The sequence below is a fragment of the Armigeres subalbatus genome, chromosome 3 (assembly GCF_024139115.2).
Source record: "Armigeres subalbatus isolate Guangzhou_Male chromosome 3, GZ_Asu_2, whole genome shotgun sequence".
NCBI classification, from domain to species: Eukaryota; Metazoa; Arthropoda; class Insecta; order Diptera; family Culicidae; genus Armigeres; species Armigeres subalbatus.
This window is the reverse complement of record NC_085141.1, coordinates 391,783,681-391,808,679: the sequence shown is the minus strand read 5'-3', so window position 1 is coordinate 391,808,679 and position 24,999 is coordinate 391,783,681. Positions and strand designations below refer to the sequence as shown.

The 24,999-nt window shown below is 42.1% G+C and overlaps 1 protein-coding gene across 5 annotated transcripts; it reads left to right on the top strand.

The window, feature by feature from the left end:
• Positions 1-201: 201 nt before the first annotated feature.
• Positions 202-23,362, top strand: LOC134226784 (exportin-4-like). 5 transcript variants are annotated; one of them, XM_062707768.1, is made up of 8 exons: positions 202-325; positions 903-1,000; positions 7,149-8,125; positions 8,247-8,421; positions 8,636-9,771; positions 9,833-10,034; positions 19,704-20,111; positions 20,169-23,362. In XM_062707768.1, exons 2-8 carry the CDS (start codon positions 950-952, stop codon positions 20,637-20,639), a joined length of 3,420 nt encoding a protein of 1,139 aa, XP_062563752.1. In that variant the 5' UTR covers positions 202-325; positions 903-949; the 3' UTR covers positions 20,640-23,362. The 5 variants fall into 5 exon arrangements, with proteins under 5 accessions (XP_062563752.1, XP_062563749.1, XP_062563753.1 ...); XM_062707769.1 differs by having other exon boundaries at positions 247-544; XM_062707767.1 differs by having other exon boundaries at positions 247-786.
• The last annotated feature ends 1,637 nt before the right edge of the window (positions 23,363-24,999 follow it).

Here is a 24,999-nt window from a genome sequence, read left to right as displayed (position 1 = left end):
AGGGGGTCAAGCAGAGTGTTACGATCCATACAAAAAAAATAAACCTTTCATACAAAAAGGGTTACGAGGGGGAGGGTGGGGGTCCAAAATCACCAAATTTAGCGTTACGTAACGCGTGTTACGCGTGTCACATGAAAAGGCCTATTGGGTAAATACAAACTTTATTTTTGGTAGTTTCATTTAACGGTAAACTGACATCGCCAAAATGTCAAAGTTCGTCTTTTCTTTTCCGTGTCTTTCTTCAAGCGCCGTTTCTCTTTCGACGTAGATTGTTGAGTGGATGGTTCTCTCGCATTTCTTCGCTGTTTATCGCCCGAAAAACATTGTACGTGAAAAATAGTGTTGTAAACTTTTTTTTATCAGTTTCCCCAACCATATCCACGCGTAGTGATCCCGGAAAAAGTGTTCCTTCCGTTGGTGCAGTGCTAGTTATTAAACTTTTCAGGACGAACTTTGCGGACGCATTTTGTTCTACCTCTGCACAGCGAAAATTTTACCGTCCACATCGCAGCGCAAGTACAGGAACCCCAATCTGGAGCACCAGGCGAGCAGTCGGGAAGGGATTCTCTTGCTACCTGAAAGAAAGAACATGACAGGGCCATTTGATACCCTAAAATAGTGGAGTAGTGATACGTTTTTTGGGTTGTTCTGTTTCGAATCGATCTGAAAAAATAAGCAAACGAGTGCTTCGAAACCGGATATTTCGTCTTTGTTTTTTTTTTGTTTCTTGGTGGTTTTGTGTAGAATTTTCTTACCCGTGAAGAAAGGGTTGATTACTTTACATAGGTATAATCTGCAGTTCAGTGAACCACGGCAGTGCACGGTAGAGCTTACGTGTTTGATAAAAATTAAGCATTTTTCTATATTAGATGAATTGAAACTATATTTTCTCTACGGTCCAGCTTAAAATTGCCAACTGGTTGACGAAACTAGAAGAAAAAAATCCACGATGGAGGAATCATATCTTAAGGATTTGGAAACGGCAGCGCACATCATTATGGTAAGAATCCTTTTTAATCTTGTATCACTTGTATGTTTAAATCTGCTGAACCACCATTCCAACACAAATAAGCAAAAAGATATATTGCAAGTGCTAGCGCTCTTAATAATAACAAAGCAACAAAATATGTATTATTGATTTTTTTATTTTTGCGTGCAGCAACAATTGCCCACCCACTCGTTTGTAATCCCAATTAAAAATATATTTTCGCCTTATTTTAAATTGAAAAGCACACGCAGCATTCGATAACTTAGTTGCAGGGGTCTATTATATTCGAGTTACGAAGATTTCCATTAATTGCATATTTACGTTATCCGCATGTTATTATCCAATGTTTGGTGGGTTCCCTATGTACATGGAATTATTATGCGTAGGACTGGAAGTTGATTGTTAGATTATATGTGAAATGCCTTCATCAGATCAAAAAGTCCCGCAACTCCAAAGTAAGAATAACTTGAAAATTATCATCTCTATCAAGAGCTCCATCCGTGGCGATGGCTAGTCATTAGCCTCTGGGTGTGTCCCTGCAACGATGTTCTGTTGGGTTCCATTCAGCTTACACTTGTTTGCAGATTTCGTTTCCGCCTCTACGTAAGTAGTGGCCGACACAGCCATACTGCCGTTCCAGAATTTCAGTAGCTATTGGCCTCTATAGTGACTTGTTTGATTATGAGGTCACCAGAAATGTTATACAACTGAATGAGACATTGTAATTCAATTTAATAGTTCAACAACAAGACCCAGAAGAAATGGAAGGACACTAAAATCTGTTCTTTCGGGCACTAAAGTGTTAGATTATAGTAACCTATGGAGTTCATACATCAAATAAATTAACACTAGCTACGTAGTAGACGTGTTTTTATTAATTAGTAACTCATTGGGTCATGGACCACAGAGTTTCCATGGATTGTACGACATTTCGCGGTAAAACATTCCGCGGTTAACCATTTCGCGGTGTACCAGTTCGCGGTCTACCACTTCGCGTTCAGTATCATATCGCGGTATAACATTTCGCGGTTTATATTATTTGGCGGTATACCATTCCGCGGTTAGTACTATTCCGCGGTGAAACTTTTCGCGGTCAATACCAATTTGCAGGTTTAATTTTACTAATGTTACAAGTAGTTCAATAATGTGTTCTTTAGCTGTGTAAAGCCGCAAAATTCACCTAATTATTATGTAAAGCGAATAATCATTGAGTTTACACCAGACTCATATAAATTCAAATCCCAACAAAAAAAAATGTTTTGAAACAAAACATATTTTTAAATGCGACTACCGCCACCGCATCGGGGGTGACAATGGGTATGGGGGTGAGAATGGGTCACCGCTTTCACCGGCAGTCAGGAGGTCGAAGAGCAAAACCGTCTAAAAAGGTCTCTTATATTTTAATCTACTTGCCCTCAGATGCATTTGTCACCCCTGATGACGGTAAAAGAATGCGAAACAGCACACTTTGCCTTATACCGGGCAAATACAAACATTTAAAGAAGGCGAAACAACAGATTTTTCGTTCTACCGGGCAAATGCAAATATTTAAAGAAGGCAAAACATCACAATTTGCCTTATACCGGGCAAATGCGAACATTTAAAGAAGACGAAACAACACATATTGTCTTATACCGGGCAAATGCGAACATTTGAAGAAGACAGCACATGATATTTAGCCTAATACCGGCTAACATTTATGAATAATTTTCAGTCATTCCATCTTCTGAGTTCTACCAGAATACCATAGCCTTTTAAGGTATTAAGACAGTGACCTTTATTATATGATATAGTGTATCTTGATGACAAAGTTCACACGTCTAATATTGACAATAATGTATATGTCTGCTGGAAATAACATAAAATAATGCGTAAAAGGAAGAGGAAAATACTTGAAAGGGAAACGCAATGAAAGAAAACGGCCATATGAAGAAGAAAATTAATAGTTGGTAGAAGAGAATGGCAAACTCTTAAAAATACAAAAAAAAAATCAAAAGATAAGCTAAGCTTGTATACCGCGAAACGGAGCACCGCGAAATTGTAAACCGCGAAATAATATATACCGCGAAACGGAATACCGCCAAATTGTATGAACCGCGAAACAGATTACCGCCAAATGATACAGACCGCGAAATGGTACACCGTGAAACGGTTTACCGCGGAATGTTTTACCGCGGAATGTCGGACAACCGTTTCCATGGCAACAATATAACAAAGTGCATAAAAAAATTCCTGAAGCAGTAAAATTTGTCAAGCCAAGTGGCGCAGAACGGAAGCGAAATCGGAATCGGAAGTCGCAGCGTAGTTGCCGGAAGTGATGGACGCCAAGTAATAAAGTCTGCTGTTAGAGGAACCGTATCTCTGCCGATAAAGCGATTGTGCGGACGCAAAAATTATTCTTCGTGGGCGTTTGCAACCTAGATGATCCTGATACGTTTTTGGGACGCTGTAGAACACGAAGGTGTCGTATCCCAACCGAATTGGTTGGACGAATCCGCCATTGAATAGCGGTGCGACATTCCGTCTCTAGAACCGACAACAGACGGACGGTGCGAGTCACCTCAGCCCCAGTCTCAATCTCGCATGCTACGATTTTCCCAACACTCACTCGCTCACATCAGCATCGATGCACTGAAGCATTATGCTGCTAATTAATCATCATTCAACATTAACTCCGGATTGGTTGGACGAATCCGCCATTGAATAGCGGTGCGACATTCCGTCTCTAAAATCGTCAATAAACTGACGGTTCGAGTCACCTCAGACTCAGTCTCAATCTCGCATGCTACGATTTTCCCAACACTCACTCGCTCACATCAGCATCGATGCACTGAAGCATTATGCTGCTAATTAATCATCATTCAACATTAACTCCGGATACTACAGAAGGGATGGATTTGGCCGATGGCCAAAAGAAGCTTGGACGAAATGTGAGCTGATGTCGACAAGTCACAAGTTGTCGAAAGTAGGGTTTCAAGTCGATGATACGTGGCTTTTGCTGATGTCTCTTGCTGATGGGACTACCCGAAATGTACGAGCCCATGATTATGGGTAAAGAAGCATCCGAAACGCGTATTACGGCAGATGGTGTTAAAGCCAAAATTCAACAAGATGTGAAGATGAGCAGTGCATTGGCGATGCATATTATAGTCAGCTGAAGTAGAAGAATATGAAGCAGAAGGACACATCCAACGTCAAGTGTTTCAAATGTAGGCGTCTGGGACATTTTGCTTCGGAGTGTCAGAAGGGTTATGCGAGAGGAAAAAAAGAAAAGAAGACCGATCAGCATGCAGCGCTCAGCGTTCCACAGACGTCTGGCAATCTCAACCATGATTGGATATTCGATTCTGGTGCCACTTCCCACATGTGCCGCAGTGGGGTAGTTCTCGAGAATGTTTGGCGAAGTGTGACAGCACATCAACGTTGCGAATAATGGCGAAGCATCGGTGGCCGCCACTGGAATCGTGGAACTAAAACTAAATGCAGAAGTTGAAGGTAATTCGTGCAAAGTAATCGTCTCTGGTGTCTTACGGTGTCTTACGGGTCTTACCAATCTGCTGCCTGTGCAAATTTGCAGTTTTGGCTTTCGTGTTATGTTCACTAAGAACACATGCGAGGTTCGGAAATAATCTGGCAAAGTGGTAGCTGTCGGCAAAGAAACTGCTGGTTTGCATTATTGAACCAGCAGACATCCTGCGCAGCGAAGAAAAACGATAATTTGATCCTGTGGCGTCGTCGGATGCGTCATCTGAACCAACACTTGAAGCAGTTCCGCACGATGGCAACAGGTATCGATTTCAACGATGTGTAAATTCCTGTGTGTGCCGTGTGTCTCCAGGGAATACACCAACGTCAGCTCTTCAAGAGGAAGGGAACACGAGCAAGTGGATTGTTGGAACTGATTACATTCCGACATGTGTGGAACGATGGAAAACGGCGGCGGCCTTCCTGATAAACCCTTCGCCGACAAAAGATTTGATTGTCACACCAGAGCAACAGTTCAAAGGAACGAAGCCGGATTTGTCAGCATTGCGAGTCTTTGGAGTCAATGTAATGTGTCATGTTCCTAAGATCAAGCGGCAAAAGTGGGATCCGAAATCAGTTCCCGATATTTTTTGTAGGGTATGCAGCGCAATCCAAGGCTTTCCGAGTGTATATTCTCAGTACACAATGGGTGGAAGTCTGTCGGGATGTCTTTGTGAGTGAGACCATTGAAGTTTCCATGCAGCAAGGAGAAACCGAACTAGGCTGTAATGACGACACAATTATTGAAGTTACTGTTGAAGCTTATTATGAAAGCAAATAGTGATCAAGTGGTTTCAGATAGAGAGCCATCGACACCCAGTGCCAGTGGTGATTTCAGAGGATTCTCCGATAGCTAAATCGAAGCATCTCCAGCGGAAAGTTCTGTGCTCCCCTTGCAATTTGAGGACCCACAAAGTATGGTAAGGCGTAGCGAGAGAGAGCGCCGTCCCCCAAACAAGTATTTGAATCATGATATGACGTGCAGTATCGTTCCCAAAAATAGTTCATGTGCACAGGAAACATTCGAGCTCGTGCGAGCCGCAGACGTTAGCGTTATCATAATCGCCGTTTATGTGGATGACTTCCTGTTTTTTTCAAACCAACCAAAGTGGGTGAAAATTATACAAAAAAAAAAAAATAAAATAAATAAGAAAAATTATAAAAGATCTCGGCGAGGCATACCACGCTCTTGGTATTAGGATCTCAAAACTAAATTAAACTGCCTGCACTCAAACCCGTTGCAACCGTTTGACAAAAGTAATCCAGGCCAGAATGGTGGACCTCAGAAATAGTGATTTTTCTAATAAGATCCGCGCTCTCCCAGACCGTGGTAAGCTGTTCTGGAAGTTGACCAAAATTCTAAAATCTAAGCCTCGACCCGTTCCACCTCTGATCCCATTAGACAGCATTGACTCTAAGGATCGCTTGATAACTCCTGCAGAGAAGGTCGCCGATATAGGTCGTCACTTTGTCAGCTCGCACAATCTTGGACAGATCATCATCAGTCCACACGAAGCAGCTGTTAACGAGCATGCTAACTACATTCGTTTATTCTCAACGACTTTTTGGAAGAGTTGGAGATCTCAGCTGGCGAATTGGCGGCCAAATCATCGAAAAATATGAAGGCCCTAGGCTTCGACAGCATCCTGAATCTCGAACTCAAACACATCAGTGTTCCATTCTTCGAGCACGAAATCGAAAACGCTTATTTTGAATCAGTGTCTCCATCTCAGCTACTTCCCATCGTCCTGGAAGTCAGCCAAAGTCATCCGGAAGCCTGGGAAGGATCCTTCCTCTCCAAAAAGTTATCGCCCCATCAGCCTTCTCTTAGGGTTATCCAAGCTGTTTGAATAAGCGATTCACAGCCGGTTACTTGAGTCTACCGAACACCACAACATCTTGCTCGAGGAACAGTTTGGTTTCCGATGCGGTCGATCAACCGTACACCAACTGACCCGAGTTACCATCGTCCTCAGACGGAACAAGTTTGTCTCAAAAACGGGAAAAGGTAGTTTCAAATACTCGATGTCGAGAAGGCGTTCGACAATGTATGATGGCCTGGTGTACAAACTGTAACGCTACAATATTTCCAGCTAACTGGTGAAAATGATCAACCTACCGGTAAGGACATTCTGGGTCTTTATCAGCGGAGCGAGTTCCAATGCGTACAACATCGTCGCAGTCGTCTCCCAAGGCAATATCCTTGGGCCCCTGCTTTTCAATCTGTTCCTTTTCAATATTCCAGAACCTCCAGAAGGAATTTTATCTCTGTTTGCACATGACAAAGGCGTTTACAACGGTAGAGTGGTCAGAGCGCTAGGGGCAAAACTCCAACGAGGCCTGGATGTCCCGACAGTACCTCACCAGCTGGAAGATATTAATCAACGCGGCGAAGACTCAGGCCATCATTTTCCCCCACTCTAAATCCCCCAAGCATGGTCCGCCTGGGGACTGTACAATCAACCTCAATGAACAAAAATGAAAATAAAAATGAATTTTACTACTACTAGGAGTGAAAGTTATAGACAACAATATTAATTAATCATATTATAATAACGCATCACATATTCCAGCTATATTGCATTTGTATCTATAAACTAAATACATCTGTTGAAAATTTTAAATCTGTTTTCAGGCTCCTCCTACAGTTGTCACCAAAGAACAACGGCAACAGTCGGAGAATATCTTTATGAACTTCCGTAAAACAAAATCGCCATACGTACTGTGCCAGACTATACTGGAGAAATCCGTCGTCGATTTAGTGCTTTTCGAAGCCTCCGATATCCTTAAGAAAGCTGTCGTTGCCGAATGGAACTATCTTCCCGATCAGGACAAAGCTACTTTGCGGCAATACTTGCTGAACTACATCATCCAACGGGACATTCCAGTATTCATTCGAGACAAATTGCTCCAAGTGGTAGCGATCATGATAAAACGGGCCAGCCTGGAGGATGTTGGCGCTGAGAGGGCACAGATTATCGAAGAGACAAAAAAGATGCTCGCTTCCGGTAACGTCAAGCAGCAAATCCTAAGTTACAGTATCATACTAGCCATTTTGGAAGAATATTGCAACATTGTCCGATCGGATGATAATGGCCTTACCACCTACGAGCATTTTCGCGCAAAGAAACAGTTCGAAGATTCTGACTTACTTAAGGTCTTTGTTATGACACTCCAGTCCATGGAAGAACTAATCAAAATGTTCGACGAGGCCAACTCAATGCATTTGTATCTGTTCAAACAGATGCTGTCTGTGATGGAAACCATTCTCACATGGGGTTTCCTGCTTCCCAAGGTGCGTGTGATGCGGCTACTTCAGCCGTCACTGTCGAAGAAAATTATCGACACCTCGGAAACAGTAACAAAAGCGTTACATGCTCCTCCGCTGCGGCTGAATGTCCACTTTAAGAATGTAATTTTTGAGCCGAAGCTGTTGGAGATATTCTTCTACATATATTGGAAGACAAGAGATAACGAAGAACTACAACCAAAAGTTCTGATATGTATACTGCAGTTGTCCACTTTGAAGGGTCCGATTATTACTGAAAATAAGGAGGAAAGTATGACCTATTTGGTCAATTACCTTACGCATTTCCTATCTATGCTCTCCACGTAAGTATCATCATTTATCAGTTGTTTAATCAATGGACATATTCACCGTTGTAACGACACTAACTTTTCATTTAAATAGCTAAAATTACTTCTTTTCATAATTAATTATTTTATTCACCAGGATTGAAGTCAAAGATAAGGAAGCTTATAGCTTTTCTCTCATTTTGAGAAAACTGCTCCAACTACTACCCAGAGCCGAAATCAAAGGATTGCCGAATAGCCTTTTTGAAGCATACATGCAGCAGAATCTGTCAATGACATTGAAATTTATCGAACTCTCGGCAATGGAGGAAGCGGTAAGTGCTTTTGATTACAGTAGTAAAACAAGGTACATCACCAGTAGGTGGTGCTTTTCCCAAGTATTATAAAAAAGATTATAAAAAGCACTTTAGAAGGATCAGATTTTTTGTTTTCACTTATTTCATATATTACCACTTTTGATTGATGTATCAATCGTCATGAAGTACAAAGAATGGTGTCATTTTTATATTATCTATGATGTTTTTGCAGATGGCCCCGGATGAAGCGGTGTACATCGACGCTCTGGGTAATCTACTGGAGATATGGCTTCACATTATCAGCGATAAAGATAACTTTCCGATCGAAGCCATGAAACCCTTCATCACGCAAATGTTCGAAAAGTTTATCCAATATCATTTGGCTGCTCCGGATGGAATGCGGGGAATTGGTCGTGATGGAGATTCAATAGACGAAATTGCCGAGTTTGAGGAATCCGATCGAGAACGCTTCAAGGAGCAGTTGATTATCATCGGGTACTTTGGGCGGGAAATCCTATCACATTCGTTGCCATTGCTTTCAAAGCTATTGGAAGATCGTATCCGCAGTTTGGGAACCCAGCTCCATGTGCTTCATTCAACCAAATCAATTGACGAGAGCAGTTCGAAAGCTTTGGTCAATCTGTTCGAAGATGCTCACTGGATCCTGCTGATTACTGGCCATGTATTGGCGATGGAGTCGGATGGGGAATCTGCATTGATACCGGCGGACATCTTGAACATATGCGATCAATACATTGTGAACAATGTAACGGATGTAAACAATAGTTTGAAGCTGTTAGCTTCCCCCAATCAAGACATTCAAGAAATTGCAAATGCCGAGGCTAATGCAGACCCCGTGATTCGATTGATTGCCGCTGGTTTCCGATTGTGCGAGCTGGAGAAAAATGTCATCGAAGTCCGAATGTATCAGTTCCTCAGCCCCGAGTTAAGCACTACATTGGTTTGGTTCTTACGAAGGTGGTCCGATGCATATCTAATGCCACTGAATGAAGATACGGTTAGTGCGACGTTTAAGCAAGCCTTCGGAAACGGATCCCCTGGATCAGTCTGGGTAATAAATTATTTATTGAACAAAATTTGCCTAAACGCTCAGTATTTACGGGCTGAGCAATCTGTAATTGAAGAGACTTGTGACCTGTTGCTTGTGCTGTTGAGCCGGAAGCAACGCTGCCAGGCAATCTTCAACTCGGAGTTCTTCCGATCGATTTGCGATTTAAAGAGCGTCGACTTACCGGTGTCAATCAAACGGAAAATGCTCAAAGGTTTTGTGATGATTGCAGCCAGTGTTGAAAACGAGGCACTGCGGGCGGATTATTTGGGAAAGATTCTGCTACCCATCGAAGACAAGTAAGATTCGAAAACAAATATAAAACACATTATTTTAATTGATAACCTTCGTTCATTTTAGGTACAAAATGTTGATCTCACATCAGAATTTCCAATCCGTCTATCAAAATGAGGATGTTAAATTGAAGGTGATCGAAATTCTGGAAGAGCTGATCGGTTGCGTTCAGGGGGCCTACTCTAACTCATTGACGATTATTTTTGCTAAGATACAAGGCATTTGTAAAGAGATTCCCACGTTTTTGAATCTCTATCATAACTATACGGTAAGTTGGATATTTTGTGACTTATTGTTTGATGTATAGCTGCGAGGATTTGAATATAACATATCTTACTTATCATTTCTGTATACACTCACGAGCATACCGTGAGAGACGTTTTTCGCAAGCTGCTACGGTAATGAATTGAGTCGAAGGAAAGAAATAGATCTGCAATTTGCATAACTTGACATCGTATTTGATCTTTAGTTTTGTGATCATTGTTGTGGACGACCGTCGACCCTGAAAAACTCGCTCAGGTTACGATATATTCCCTGATAAATTCCTTTGAAAGGACACAAAATGACAGTTGTGCGTTGCTTCCGTATTAAATGATGTGCCCTTGAAAACGCGAGTACTTTCGTGTTTGGATCCCATGAGGAGTGTCCTTAAATAAGCTCCAGTTTTGGTGGGCGCGATGACGCATTCCAGCTTGTTTTACCAGCTGTGCGATAAAATATATGGCCCCGAACGGAAAATTATCGAGAACGTAGCGTTTTATCATAGCTTCTTGGTGGGGCTGCCTATCTGCAGTGGTGGAAATACTCGCTTTACGAATAAGAAAAATCAATAAGATCCAATAATGTGGTCCTTAGGAATAGACGATCTTCTGGGAAGCTTAGAGAAAAAAGGTTTCGAGGTGATAGGCTTTGCTGATGATATTGTCATCATAGTGAGGAGTACCTCTTGAGCCTTTGGCATTGCTTGAGGTATCCCTCTAGCTCCCATGGCACGCGCGCGGGCTTGAGATTCCCCATGTTTGGCATCATCGCTTTATTCGGGGCTTTGCTTGCTTTACAAGTTCCACAGCTTCGGACATATCGCGCTACGTCTTCAATCATCTTCGGCCAGTAAAAGTGGTTTTGGATTTTCTGCCATGTTTTTTTGGAAACCTAGATGCGCTCGTGATGTTGAATCTTTGAAACTTTCTTGCAACTGCAGTTCTTGTAGAGTTCTTGGTTCACCATGCGGAAATCAGTCAACTTGTCACCGGCTTGCTGCACTCGTTGAACCATCTGCTGGTACCATTGATCGGCCGTAGCATCTACCGAAAACACTAGTACGTTAAGGTGGTTATACAACAAAGCCACAAATCGGCCATCTTGGAAACCACGTGCTTTTTTCTAGTGATTTTTCAAGAGCACGAATTGAGAGAACCACAACGCCCATGGGGATGAAACATCCGTAGATCTTTTGCTTACTTCTGCTAAACAATCGACTTTAATTTCAGCTTTGTACGAAAACTATCACGCTAGATTTGAACTTTTAATAATAGGAGTAGGAAATCGTGTGGTGAATTTAAAATTCACCACATGGCTTGATTGTATAATCACCTTAAGGGGATACGGGAAGCACAAACAATCATCAAATCGTCATTATTTTCATCATTGAATGCTTAATTTTTTTCTACAACAAATATGATTTTGGAAAAGTATCAGCGGCGCGTGCTTACTCTCCATCTACATGCTGATATATTTACAGTTACATCAAACAACTAAAAACCGAAATACGTCGCTCCAAAGTTACGAGGTGATAATGCTAGAAAAAGACAAAAGATAGGAAAAATAACACGGTGTGTAGTGCTTCCCCGAGTCACCTTAACGATCCTCGACAGTGCCTCTGGAACCATGTTGATAATTCCCTTGCTGTATTTGATGTCGAAATCGAATGCGTTGAGTCTCAGTATCCAGCGACTTATGAGCGCCTTCGAATTTTTCATGGACTTGAGATAGCTCAACGCTGAGTGATCGCAGTGCACCGTGAATTTCGTTCCTTGCCTCTGATGACGGCGAGACACTCCTGCTCGGTAACTGAGTATTTTCTCTCAGAGGATGATAGTTTTTCCGAGAAGTATGCGATGGGTCAAAACAGCACCTATCGCCACGTCGCTAGCGTCACAGGCGATGGCGAATGGCTTGCAGTGATCAGGCATCGCTAAAACTGGTGCTGATATGAGAGCTGATTTGAGCTTCAGAAATGCTTCGTCCGCTTCGCTTGTCCAGCGAAACTTCGCTTTTGTCTTTGTGAGCTCCGTGAGAGGAAATGCGATTCTCGAGAAGTTCACTATGAATCTGCGATACCAGTTCGACATATCTAGAAACCGTTGCACCTCCTTCCTGCACTGCGGAACTGGAAACCGAACTGTGCACTCAATCTTCTCCTGCTCGACGTTCCATCCACTCTGATTAAGCACGTACCCCAGGTCCTTCAACTCCTCCAAACAAAACTTCGATTTTTCGGCGGAGATGGTGAGTCCCGCATCCTTTAACTGTGCCGACCTTCTCCAGCATCTTGATGTGTTCATCGAAAGTACGGGAACAGATGATGATGTCATCGAGATAATGAAACACATGTGGCTCTAAGTCGGCAAACAAGTGGGTTATCAGACGCGCTAGGGCCTGGCTTGCTGTGCATAACCCGAATGGTACGACTTTAAACTGAAAGTGACCTCTCTGTGGCACCGTGAAGGCTGTAACTAGCATTAGCATTAGCATTAGCATTGTTACGGTGTAATTCGTAGATTGGACACTAGTGATACTCATGTTTTACTTTTGAGATCCTTATCTAGAATGCTATCAGAAATCAAGAAAGGGAGTGGTCCTTGATTCCAGTCTCAAACAAAAATAACAAAAGCATGAGGATTACTACTCCTGGCCACGCCCATCTTCACCGTAACTAGGGAGAGGAAGGAAGTGTTGATGTAGTACTTACTTAACGAGAGGCCACCGACTTAGCGACACCCTCATAAGTACCACGGAGTTGGATAATGAGGAAGGTAATCGTTGGGTCTGGATTTGCCTGTAGCTGGCAATGTAACCGTGGTAGATCTTACCCCGTAACACACCACGCGAAGGAGTCTACCCAGCATTACGGGTCGTGAAGGCTGTAACTGGACGAGAACTGACTTCCAGCGGTAGTTGCCAGATGGCATCTTTCAGGTCGATCGCTGAGATGTATGTGCAACCACTGAGATTGTTCAAATATCTGAGGTATTGGATACCCTTCGTTTACCATCACCGAGTTGAGGTGATGCGCGTCTAGGCATACGCGATACTGGCCAGTCTTCTTCTTCACGGCTACTAATGGGTTATTCCACGGTGAGATTAGTACCTCTTCAATCACATCGAGCTCCAGCATACGGTCTATCTCTTTGTTTTCTTCATCCAGCACGTACTTCGACATCGGGTATTAGCGTTGTTTCCGTGGTTTTGCGTCTCCTACGTCGATGCGGTGGATGTATCGATCCGTTCTACCCAGCTTTCCAGACTCTGCTTTCGGAAATTGACCTATAGCGATGGAGTCGATGGTGCTCTTCCGTGGATAACTGCTTCGTCGCTTCTTGTTTTGATGCTCTTCCTTCTCGGATTGCAGGTACAACAAATTGGCTTGATACCGAATGTGTCCCAGAAATTCATTCCGAATATCACACAGGTTGGCAGCGCTGGGAGCAGCAGCATGGTGACGACTTCGTTCTTGTTGTTATATGCTACAGGTAGCCGAGTGTACGATTGTATCCTGTGCTCAGTTCCGTCCGCAGTTCGTATACCTCCTCCAAGTGCTGTCTTCTGTAGTCCTAACTCCTGTGCTAACCCCTGGTTATCGGTTCCCCGCTATCGCGTTTCCCGAACGTTGGCGGCACGTCGGACAACTTCGCAGCAAGAATCCCTTCTTTCCACAGCGGTAACAAAACAGCACAGTCTGTGGTTTAGCACAGTCCATGAAGCGGTGTCTTTCTTCGTCACAATTACAGCACATTATCACCGCAGGTGGCCCACGAACGATTATTGTCTCAGGCACCTGTCCTTGTTGGAAGTTGGGACTACCGCCCGACGATTGTTGACGCTGCTGGTCGAAAACTTGCCTACCTACTGCTTCACGACGGTCGAATCGTAGTTTGAGAGCGTTCACTTGCTGTAGTACCGCCTTCATACGCTGGTCTATTCTCTCCTCTTCTTGCACTGGACAGTCGCTTTCCGCCGATACTTCACTGCTTGTGTAGCTCTGCGCGTTGTCTACTTCCAATGCATGGACTCTTCCAAAACGTTGCAATGGTTGCTGTGGTTTTGCATGACGCTGTGATGGATTTGGAGTGGCTAAAGCTGATTCTATCAAAGCACCATAAGGCAGCGAGATCCGACGCTGGTGTTGCTGCTGCTTCCGGAGTTCATCCAGTTCCTTGCATGCTTTCACCAGCAATCGCATGAAGTTCTGCGAAGCGGCGATGGGCGCATACGTTGAATTCATGTTCTTCTTGATTATAAACAGCTTCTCCAGATCGCTCATCGGTGGATCAACATATTGGAATAGGGTCGAGATGTCCTGGTAGAATTTGTTGAACGGCTCTTCCTATGCGGTGGCCTTGTATGCCTGGTAGGCCTGGTAGGCGGTGGTAGGCCTCTGCCCTCAAAATATAAGCATAGCTTGCTGGTAGGAACTCGTGTCTGATTAGGCGTTTGAAATCCTCCCAGGAACCGAATACACCTGTGGCATACATGTTGCTGTATCAGTTGAGAGCATCGTCCAACAGCAAATGTTTGACGCTTTTCAGCAGCAAATCATCTGCGATCTCTGCGGCGAATGTTTCTACCCGTTGCAGGAATGTGTTCATTGATGAGCCATCCTTTTCCCCCTTGTACCGGAACGGCCAGTTGTGAATTGCTTGCAGCGTCCTCGGAACGTTATCTTGGTTTCGATACGGAGCGCGGTTTTGCCATCGCTGATTCAGGTTGCGCAGCTGATTGTACTCCTGGAAGTGTAAATCCTCCCTAACGGCTGGCTCAACTGCTTCTGTTCTCGACTCATACGGACGTGGGGCGAAGCTACTGAATGTTGGCTCACGCATGCTGGATTCTTTCTGTAGGCTATACCTGCTACTCTGCACTGTTGGATGTTGACTCGCATTCCTGTAACCTCTTCCTCGATTGACTCGTTGAACTTCTAGGGATTCTGCTCCATGTTGACTGCCCTGGACCGTTGGACTATTTCGCGTTATAGGTGCTGCTAACGGATCGGTCATTGTTGGCGTCGATCTGGATTGTTGTCTAACTTCCTCGGTTTGGATGACGAAACCTTGATTTTCTTCACTTGACTGCTCCCTTGGATCTCCGTTCTCGTCGAATCCGGGTTTGTTTGCTCCGGGTGATGTGGAAGTCTGCTTTGTTCCTTTGTGAATAGCACCAGTGTTCTTCGCACGGCTCCGTCGAGTTCCGAAACTATTTTGCTTACTTCCAATTGACATTGACTGATATTGTCGACCAGTAACCAGTAGCGTGGGAAGAAGTGTCATAAATTGTGTTTTTAATTTCATCTTCCTGCATAAGAGCACGCAAACGGACGGCTCTCGCCCTGCGTGGAAGTGAACCAAGATTAGTTACGTGGCGCAACGCCAACCAACGTAACCTATTTGCTCTTCTGTCAGGCTTGCTGGATCCATGATCCTTAAGGTCTAAAATTAACCAACTAAGCAGAAATTGTGCCACAAACTCAACACAAATTTCCAAAAACTCGAAATTCTACAAACCACAAACTAAATGGTTCGTTTTGTTGGGCGCCAGTATTGTGAATTCCCGACTCGGTAGAGCAGAGTACTACAAATGACGGAATGCATAACTAACCCTAAGGGAAGATGGCGCAAATAAGTGAGAAAACATGATTTTAGCTTAACATCAGTGTATTAAAACGCACATTTTATGTCCCTATGCTTTCCCTATCAAATGGTGGTTCCTTGAACCAAGATAACATTTTGTCTTAAGACTAAGGGATTTTTACTCACGGTACCGGAGCTTACGCTAAACCTACGCCGCATCCCCTTGACCATGTCGGCAGTAGCAACATGACGACAGTGGCCGATTATTCGGCTCGTCGGTTGGCGGGAAAACGATCCGTCCACCTTACGCTCGCCGCGCGTTGTGTGGCGCGAAAGCACGCCCCGAACTCCCTTCTGTTTTTGCTGGGCCTCTCTCACACACGCAGGACTGAATGATCGCCCGTCGATGCCACGCTTCCCGGTCTGTTCCTTTCAGCCTTCCTGCTCTCGTAGAAATCACTGCCTCGTTGCGCTCCGCTTCTGGAAAAAAGCCTCACCGCTGATCGAATGCGGATTACAGCTATCCAAAAAACACCCTGTGGAGTTGCACGCACGTCAGATATCTCCATCGATTCAGCACTTTCAATAACAACTTATCCAGACCGTAGGAACCTGTGTCGTCGTTGTGGTGAGAAAGGGCACAAGGCGCATGAATGTGATAAGGCACCAAAGTGCCTTGTTTTCGGAGATCGTTTCTTTTCTCTGTGGCAACATGTTTCTTTTCGCAAACTGAAGCCGAATTGGAACATACTTTCCAGATAAATGGAAAAACGCCAAAGTTGTTCCAATTTTGAGCCGGACAAAAATCCTATCAATGGCTCTACATTCCAAGTCAACTGGAACTTGGCCCGCCTTTCAACTTAGTATTCTATTAGCTATTCATCAGTTATTAATTGAAAGCTTTTCTATGCCCGCCATTGACTCCCGTCTCGCAGTCAATTAGACACTGACGGACGCTGACCTTTCTGACCAATCGGTTCGGATTGATGCGGAAACCCGTTATTCGCCGAGTGCCGAGTGCTACTAGCACTTAAGGTACAATAATTTTGAGGTTAGAGTACCTATCGCCTGAATAGCTCCACTGACAAATTACCTTATTTCCGTAGTTGCCAATGCCCGTTTCGTTGCAGGCTATAGTACGGCCGTCAGCGGGAAAGTGTCGCATGCGTCCCTGTCCGTGATACGAAAGGTGCGAGGCCACTTTTTTTTCTAATACGTTTATTTAAAGGCTCACTCGCCGTAACCAGCTTTACAGAGCCAAAATCTTGATTACCAATTTCTGGTGTAACCCGTCCCGCTTTTATTTTTCTTCAATAATATTCTTTCTTTGCGTGCAACATAAACAACCCTGTCGTTGTGTTCCGTGCTTGAGGAACACTGATCACTGCAAACTTTTTTGGATTCATTTTCTTCCTTCCTTTTTGAACGCCGTCGCTTGTGTGTAACCTCAGTGTAGTCGGCAGATGAGCTCGATGTGTGTTCGTCTATGTCAGTCCATTCGTCTTCATTCTCTTATCTTCAACAATAGATTCGTTCGGCGGCGATAATATTTGTACACTCTAAATAATCATCACGTCATATTCACGTGAAAAATCACGTAACTGAACTGTCTTGAACAAACGACGATTGTTACGTGACGTTGGTAATGTTCACCTGAAATTCACGTAACTTTTACTAAAAATCTTGGTGAATATGTTTGTATGTACTCGTAAACAACTTAAGTGAGATTGTGTTAGTGTGATTGCAGCTTCGGCATTTACGGAAAACCAGCATTGTAAACAATCTTCACGTCAGATTTACCTGAAAACAAACGTGGTTATCATCCACCATACTTTTCACGTGGAAGTGACTTGACAATCACGTAAGAATGAATGATACATAACCTAAACATAGTTAGGCTTCGCAGAGGTAAAGGATATTTTAGGTGCAACTAGGCGAGAATTTTCCGAACCTCCAGTTCCCTCCTTGGAAAAAATATCAACGGAAGTCGCATGAAATTTAGAAGATTCGTAGAAAAGTGATTTGGAAGAAGTTTAAGCTACATGAAGTCTAGAACTACAGTTTTTCGGTAGCGTTAGCATATCAAATTTATTTCAGATTTCAACGTCCAAGGATGGACTACCTTTTGATTGGTTCAACATCGGAAATAGCAGCAATGTTTGTGAAAGAATCTAGTTTCAACATTGCTGTCCAAATCTGATAAATTTCATTCGACATTCGTTGATTTGTTCTCCAACAGTGTTTTTTTTTTGCGATAACTCCGAAGTGCAATTGCCGAATGACAGCATTCCTTGTCTAATATTAGAGACATCATTTTGCATCAAATGCATTTCAAGCGCATCAGCAACGCGAAGAGGTTTCCTATTTACGGCTGCTGGCAGTTACTAACTTATTTTGCATTCATTAAAAAAAAACAATTTTGTAATATATTTCAAAGCATACCTGATATCATGTAGCTTTCACTAAAAGTTCACGTAACCAGTGCGTAGCAATCACGTAAGGTTCACCTGATCAAACACGTAACTACTTTCAAGCTTCACGTCATTAGTACTGGAAAATCCAGTCAGATCCACCTGATAAATCACGTAACTCACCGAAGCTAAGTTTTGTTCAGGTTACATGCCATTCAGGTCACTCTTACGTGAAAAGTGTGGTGGATGAGAACCACATTTGTTTTCAGGTAAACATGACGTGAAGATTTTTCAGAGTGTAGTTCATTGTTTACGGGAGGAAAATCGGCTTGTGTAAACAACTCGTCGGATGGCTTGGTTGATGATGGAGCTGCTGATGGAGTTTTATTCCCAGTGAATGTGGAGACATCTTTACATTTTGCTCCCCGATGGGCAGGTTGGCTACATTGCATACAGGATTTAAGCTGGTTTTTGTATGTTACCATAGTAGTTTCGTTTGCAATAGTGATGAACGATGGAATGTGTCGGAGCAAATTCATCCTTATCACACGCACCCCGTTCGATATTCCGGGAAAATAGTGTTTCCACGTTTCATCCCTGATCGAAATAACTTCTCCGAATTTCAACATGAAATCGGTTATTGTAGTGTGGCTTACTGATGGCGGGAGATCGTGTACCCGAATGGTCACCGCCTCACAGTCGACGAAAACAGGAATACGAAACTCACTGTTTCCACAATGCATTATTCGCTTCCAGTTGTGCTCCGTCTGATAACGTGACACAACTTCTGCTGAATGCATTTCTATGAGCACACAGTTGCGAGAGTTATGCAACTGTATGCTTTTCACATCTGTATACTGAAGTTTTATTTCAGTCTCCAAAAACTGCTTCTCTTTTCCAGCATCTGGGCGAACTGGGAGCACACTAAAATCTATTACCAATGTGTTTTTACGCACACCATCCATTTTCCACAGACTGCTAACAAAGGCGAGAGAAATAAAGAAACGCGACCGACTTCGTTTGTGTCTAGCTGCCAACTGTGCGCGAGGCCACTTATTTGCAGTACGAATCCGGAGGTTGTTAGCCACGTGTCCCAATCGATCGAGCTTGGGAAAATAAACAATCGTGTTTTAATAAATTCACTTCCAGGAAAATAGCGAGCTTTAATCTAGGGCGCTAACGTATTAATCTTCAATTGAAGTGATAGAGATTTCAAGAAACTCGTAATCACTAACCGCGATAATCAGTATGGGGTGATTTTTAATCTCTATTGAAAAGAGTTCCAGCCCGAGACTGACTCGTCTCTAAAAGGGCGATGTGTAACGAACGAGCTTTACTAATGGTGTGGGCAATCAAAAATCAAATCAAAAAGCGGTTGTTCTTTTTAGTTACGTTTTTGATCTTAAATAGGTCTTCAAAACTATTTAAAGCTGTCAAAAAAATCTGATGAGAATTAAAATGTTCGACACAGTACCAACTGAACAAAAACAACATTGTGTATCGATGCAACACATTTTTAATAAACATATTATACAGAGAATACATTTTTTCCTGATTTTCATTAACCGTATATATTTTTTAATAAGTTTTTATGGATCTCAAAAAATACAGCAAGAAAGATTCAGATTTTAAAATAGCTCTTCCAGAAAAAAAAAACATTAAGTTTAAACTTATTTCCAGGTAATTGTCGAACTTATACTAGAACTGGTGTGCGAAATCGTTTCCAACATTGCCAACGTATCAACAGAGAAAGTCATCCGGACGGCCATCTTAGAATGCTGCTTTTCGGTGATCCGAATCTACGTGAAAAATAATTCCAATCGTGTGTCACTAGTTACTACCAATGAGGATAGTGATCCGGTGGATCTGATTCTCGTTCTAAAACTGATCAACCATCTGACGTCGAAGTTACTTTTCACGGACGACTTTGCGGGATCCGATGAAACCAATGCGCAGTCGTCGGAGATTTGCATTTTCGGCATCACGCACATCGTACCGCTCATTACGATAGATCTCATCAAGTATCCGGATCTCTGCATGCAATACTACAGTACAATCACTTCCTTCATCGAAGAAAAATCACATATAGTAAGTTAAAAATGGATATTAATGGGGACGTATGTTCTAATTGTCTTTTTACTGTAGATTCCCACTTTGCACCCAGACTTGCTCAAACAGTTGTTAGGTTCGATCGAGCTGGGCTTAAGTTCCTTCACATCGGAAGTCGAGTGCAAATGTTTAGAGTTTCTAGAAATATACGCCAACAGTGTATACTTCAATCAAGATCCGCAGGCTCCGATGGCGCAGCTGTTGCTCCCGTTCCTTAAGCTGATGCTGGACATGATTTTCGGGCAAAAAATCGACATGAACAATGCGATGGACTGGTACCGGACGGTGTTCGTGGTGATCTGCTGTTTCCCGGAGCACTACAGGGAACTGCTGCACAATTTCCTCAGCGAGCAGTTCGATTCCGAGGCGAGTATGAGTAAAGACTTGGCTGACAGTATGGCTATGGCGAGCAGCATAGAGTTTGTGAACAATCGATTAACCAAATCGAAATTTATTGATAAATTTGACAAGTTTGTCACGTTGGTTAGTACAATGTTGAAGAAATAAGTCTTGGTAGTTTTACAATTCTTTACTTTGAAAGTATGATATTTTTCAATCAGCCAATAAGGCATGCTATGTATTTATTTATTTTTTATAAAAGTGATATTCATTACTTCATTACTGAAATATTTAGTATTCATGTTAATAACTTCACTATGTTTTTTTTAACATTTGTCAGGTCAAACTATACTGGGGTCGCTTTCTACGTGGTTTGTTTTTCGTTGGGTGTGACCTTCGAATTCTATGAAACATTAAGTTGACCCCCATAAAAAAATGAACAGAACAGCTGGTATTGAAAACGTTGTGGAAACTTAGCGACCCCGGTGTATAGTGTTCAGAGAGAATCTTAGCATAGAATTCTAAAAATTGAAAAAAGTTTTTAAAAAATATCAAAATCTTCAAAATTATCACTTGTTTTTATTATTTTAAGGATCCCTCGATCATCTGAAAGGCTACATAATATAAAAAGTCGTTTGTTCAGGCCTAGATGTGTTTACTAAACAAAATATTATGAAAAAACGAGTGGGATGTCTATCTACGTTTGAATGCGTAGAAAGTACAATTCGAGCGTCATGAATCGATTGGCACAAATAAAGTGATTGTTCAACTAAGACTAAATGGTAACACCAAAAAGTCCGGTCGAAGGATATCGAATGATTCTACTAACATATACATTATATAGGAGAATTTTTACTGCGTCTACATTCTTCGTGTAATGGAGACAGTTTTGTGTCTTCTATTTGTTACGTTCGCCTTATTTGTTTGTGATCGTCTTTATAAATGTACTAACGTTTCCCTAAGTTTTTTTTTTATTTCATTCGTCGAGTATTTTATGTGTATAGCGGTGGATGACGATCGATCTTGTGGAACTACTGTAGATAGGAATGTGTACTTAGATAGGGACTTCAAAGTTTTTGTTCGTTTTTTTAAAACCTATTTTTTTAAATAATGAACTTTACAGTTGTTGAAATAAATTTCCATGGCCTTTCTCTTATTGATAGACTTGATCTTACTCTTATTGAATATCTCGTAGTCTGTCGAAATTGGACATCACACTTTACTCTGAAGCACTATCCGAAGCTTATGGCATCTAACACAATCACTTCTAGAGTTGTAGGTTTATTGTTTCCGTTTCGAATGAAAAAAAGTCCTCTTGTAAAACAGCAAGATGTAGCATGGCATATTAGGTAAAGACACATACATGGTCATGAAAATATAATTGGAAAATGAGCTGCGGGAGCTGGACTAGGAAACAATGTTTTGAGGTCGATTTTTACACGCACTTTTTGCATAACTTTTTAGTAACTGTATCAACGTAGTGAATGAAAATGAAGTGAATGCTATATATTTATACAACAGATTCAATGAAATGACGACATAAATATAGATTTTCGAAAGAATACGTAGTGTTTTGGAGTGAATGTTAGAGGTGGAGTTGTTTTTCAGTAAGCAAAATTGGTATGTACTTTGTAATACGATTTTCGATTATTTATTCTTTTTATTATACGCTTCGCTGTTGAAGAGAAACCGATCAAACTAGAATATATTTTATCGTAAATTATTATTAAGCGTTACTATTTATACAAAAGTCAGACTTTTACCATCGTTACATGATCAAAAACTTATGCTTCTCGAACCGTTGAGACAGTCACATGCGAATTTATTGTGAAAGGATTCTATTGTATCATTACACATTCGTCAACCCAAAGAAGTCATTCGTTGTTCCCCATCTCATGTAATACAAAACGCGAAATTTACCTTTTTTCTTGAACCGATGCTTAAAGTTATTAGTAGGAAACTGGATATACATTAAAATATAATCTTTCAGATTCTATTTTTACGTGTAAATAATAAATGTGTCGGCCATAAAATACATGTTATGTTGTATCATATGTATTCATAAACTATGCAGATACTTCCTTGAATATGAATCTAATTAAATAGATTGAATAGCAACACAAAATTGATTAAAACACAAATGAAGGAAACTGTCTTTTTCTCCTTCCGCATTGCACAGAAACATTCAATTCTGGAAAAAGTAATAAATTCTTAAACCTTTTCCGATACACTCTTGAAAACAATCAAACACTAGAAGAAATATATATCCACAACCCAATCTCTCTTTCGTAGAATAGTTCATAAGTTTTAAATAAAATCATGATCAAATATACGCGCATTTGTACAACAAACTAATCACAAAGCATCAGACAAGCCCCAATATCGAGCCGCATTAGCATATATTCAGGTCCCAACCGGAAAACAGTAATTCCTTTCGGTATAATCGATATTTCGAAATTTTTGGAAGTTACGACCGAGATAAACAGACAGAAGAGCATTCGCATTTGAATCAAACATACCTAAAAACAAAGACAATTGACTATTGATACAGGAACCGCAGCATCAAGGGTGATCAGAATCGCAGTTTCATTTTCCAGCTGCTGCGCCAGCCGAATATGAAAATGAATGGCTCAATGCTGGAGTCATGTGAACCGATATGTTTACCTATTACTTTCTAAAAGTACAAAATAACCTTTAACATGGAGGGATATACTTGAAGCAAGCTGGAACTATGTGAAAAAAAAAACATTTTGAGAGAGCGAATCACAGATATTAGTTAAGAGATTTTAAATTTATTCTTCCGAAAAGTGATACTGAAATGAACAAAAACAAAATAAAATAAACCAGGTAAAAATCCTGTATAACTGAAAGGCAAAGTTCTTGGTGAAAAACTGGTTGTTTGTCATTGGAACGTTTTATCCGAAAGCACGAAAGCAATAAGGCCGGGACAAACAATTATTTCTTCTTTTGTCCTCTTGGTTTTTCTATAATGAAACGGGTGGGGTAATAAAAAAACCCCTTAAAAATTTAAAAAGTGAAATTAATTAATGATAATTATTTCATTAATAAAAATGGTTAAATGAATAAAAGTTTTTCAAACACAAGCGACGCGACAATCGGAAGCGTAAATGGCACATTGCATGCAGCGACCCAGCGATAGAGTCGCGGCGACAGTCGCGCACTTGTGTATGGGGGAACCTCAAAATTGCTTATCTCATCAGTTCTTTTAATTTCTTTTTGGGAAGGGAATTATTTTTTTTTAATTATTCAGTACTTTAAATTCCTAGGTACTAGTTTTGTTCACAATTTTAGGTCCAATTCATCTACTCTTGTGGCACGGCAAATGCTGGGTAAAGCGTACCATTGGTACTCAGCCTCTTACCCAGCAACTCCTATCTCTATCTCCTCGTTGCGCTGGCCGGGATACGAGCAACCTCACAACACCGTCTGTTCCCCATGTTAGGGGTGGCTGATCATCGTCCGAGTGCCAGCTTGGGACTTTAAACTAAACTGTGCACATCATGCTGCATCGTGTCAGCATCGAGAAGGCAGCTTCTTCAACGCAACCTTGGTAAGGTAGCCTACCGAAGATTTAACAGTTACCAAGAAAGGCGAAAGTAGAGCAAACGAATTGATTCAACGGCAACAGACCCGGCAACGAATAAAGGACAACGATTGGTGGAAAGTCGGCTGCAGAAGGTCGGCGTGAGTGTGGCAGCAATCCAGGAAATACAGTGGCCCAGAACTGGAGAACGTGAATTCCGGGCGGTGGATCCCATAGCGAACACTTCATTCAAGTACCACATCTACTATACCGGCGGTGAACGAGAATTTGGCTTCATGGTAATCGGGAAACAGATGCAGCGCGTTATCCGGTGGAAGCCGATAAGCGACCGCATTTGCGTGTTGAGAATGAAGGGCAAGTTCTTCAACTATAGCCTGATCAGCATCTATGCTCCGACGAACGATAAGCCTGATGACGTGAAGGATGAGTTCTATGAGAGCCTTGATAAGGCCTACGGAGAGTGCCCATAACACGATGTAAAGATTGTCATTGGGGATGCAAATGCGCAGATCGGAAATGAAAGTTTCTTTCGTCCTGTCATTGGTACGGGAGGCCTTCATTCCGCTACCAACAATAATGGTCTGCGACTTATAAACTTTGCTGCTGCTAGACGGATGGTGATCAGCAGTATCTACTTCGCACGTAAGAATATTCGCAAACACACCTAGCAACATCCGAGTGGAGACACTTGCTCACAGATAGCTCACGTGCTGATCGACGGACGACATTTCTCGGATGTTATAGATGTAAGGTCCTTCAGAGGTCCGAACATTCACTCGGATCACTACCCTGTAGAGGCAAAAATTCGGACGCGACTTTCCAGCGTCACGAAACAACAGAACGATGCGTTTCAATACCCATTGTCAGTTGAAGGAGTTGCTGAACAGTACCACTAGAAGCTGGACGAGCGGATAGGAGCTGCCACCGGATCTGGCGACGTCAACAGATTGTGGGAAAATATCC

Coding starts and splice junctions, on each gene's coding strand:
- LOC134226784 (XM_062707768.1), top strand. CDS start 950: ATGGAGGAATCATATCTTAAGGATTTGGAAACGGCAGCGCACATCATT. Junction 8,422..8,635: donor TCTCGGCAATGGAGGAAGCG/GTAAGTGCTTTT, acceptor ATGTTTTTGCAG/ATGGCCCCGGATGAAGCGGT. Junction 10,035..19,703: donor ATCTCTATCATAACTATACG/GTAAGTTGGATA, acceptor ACTTATTTCCAG/GTAATTGTCGAACTTATACT.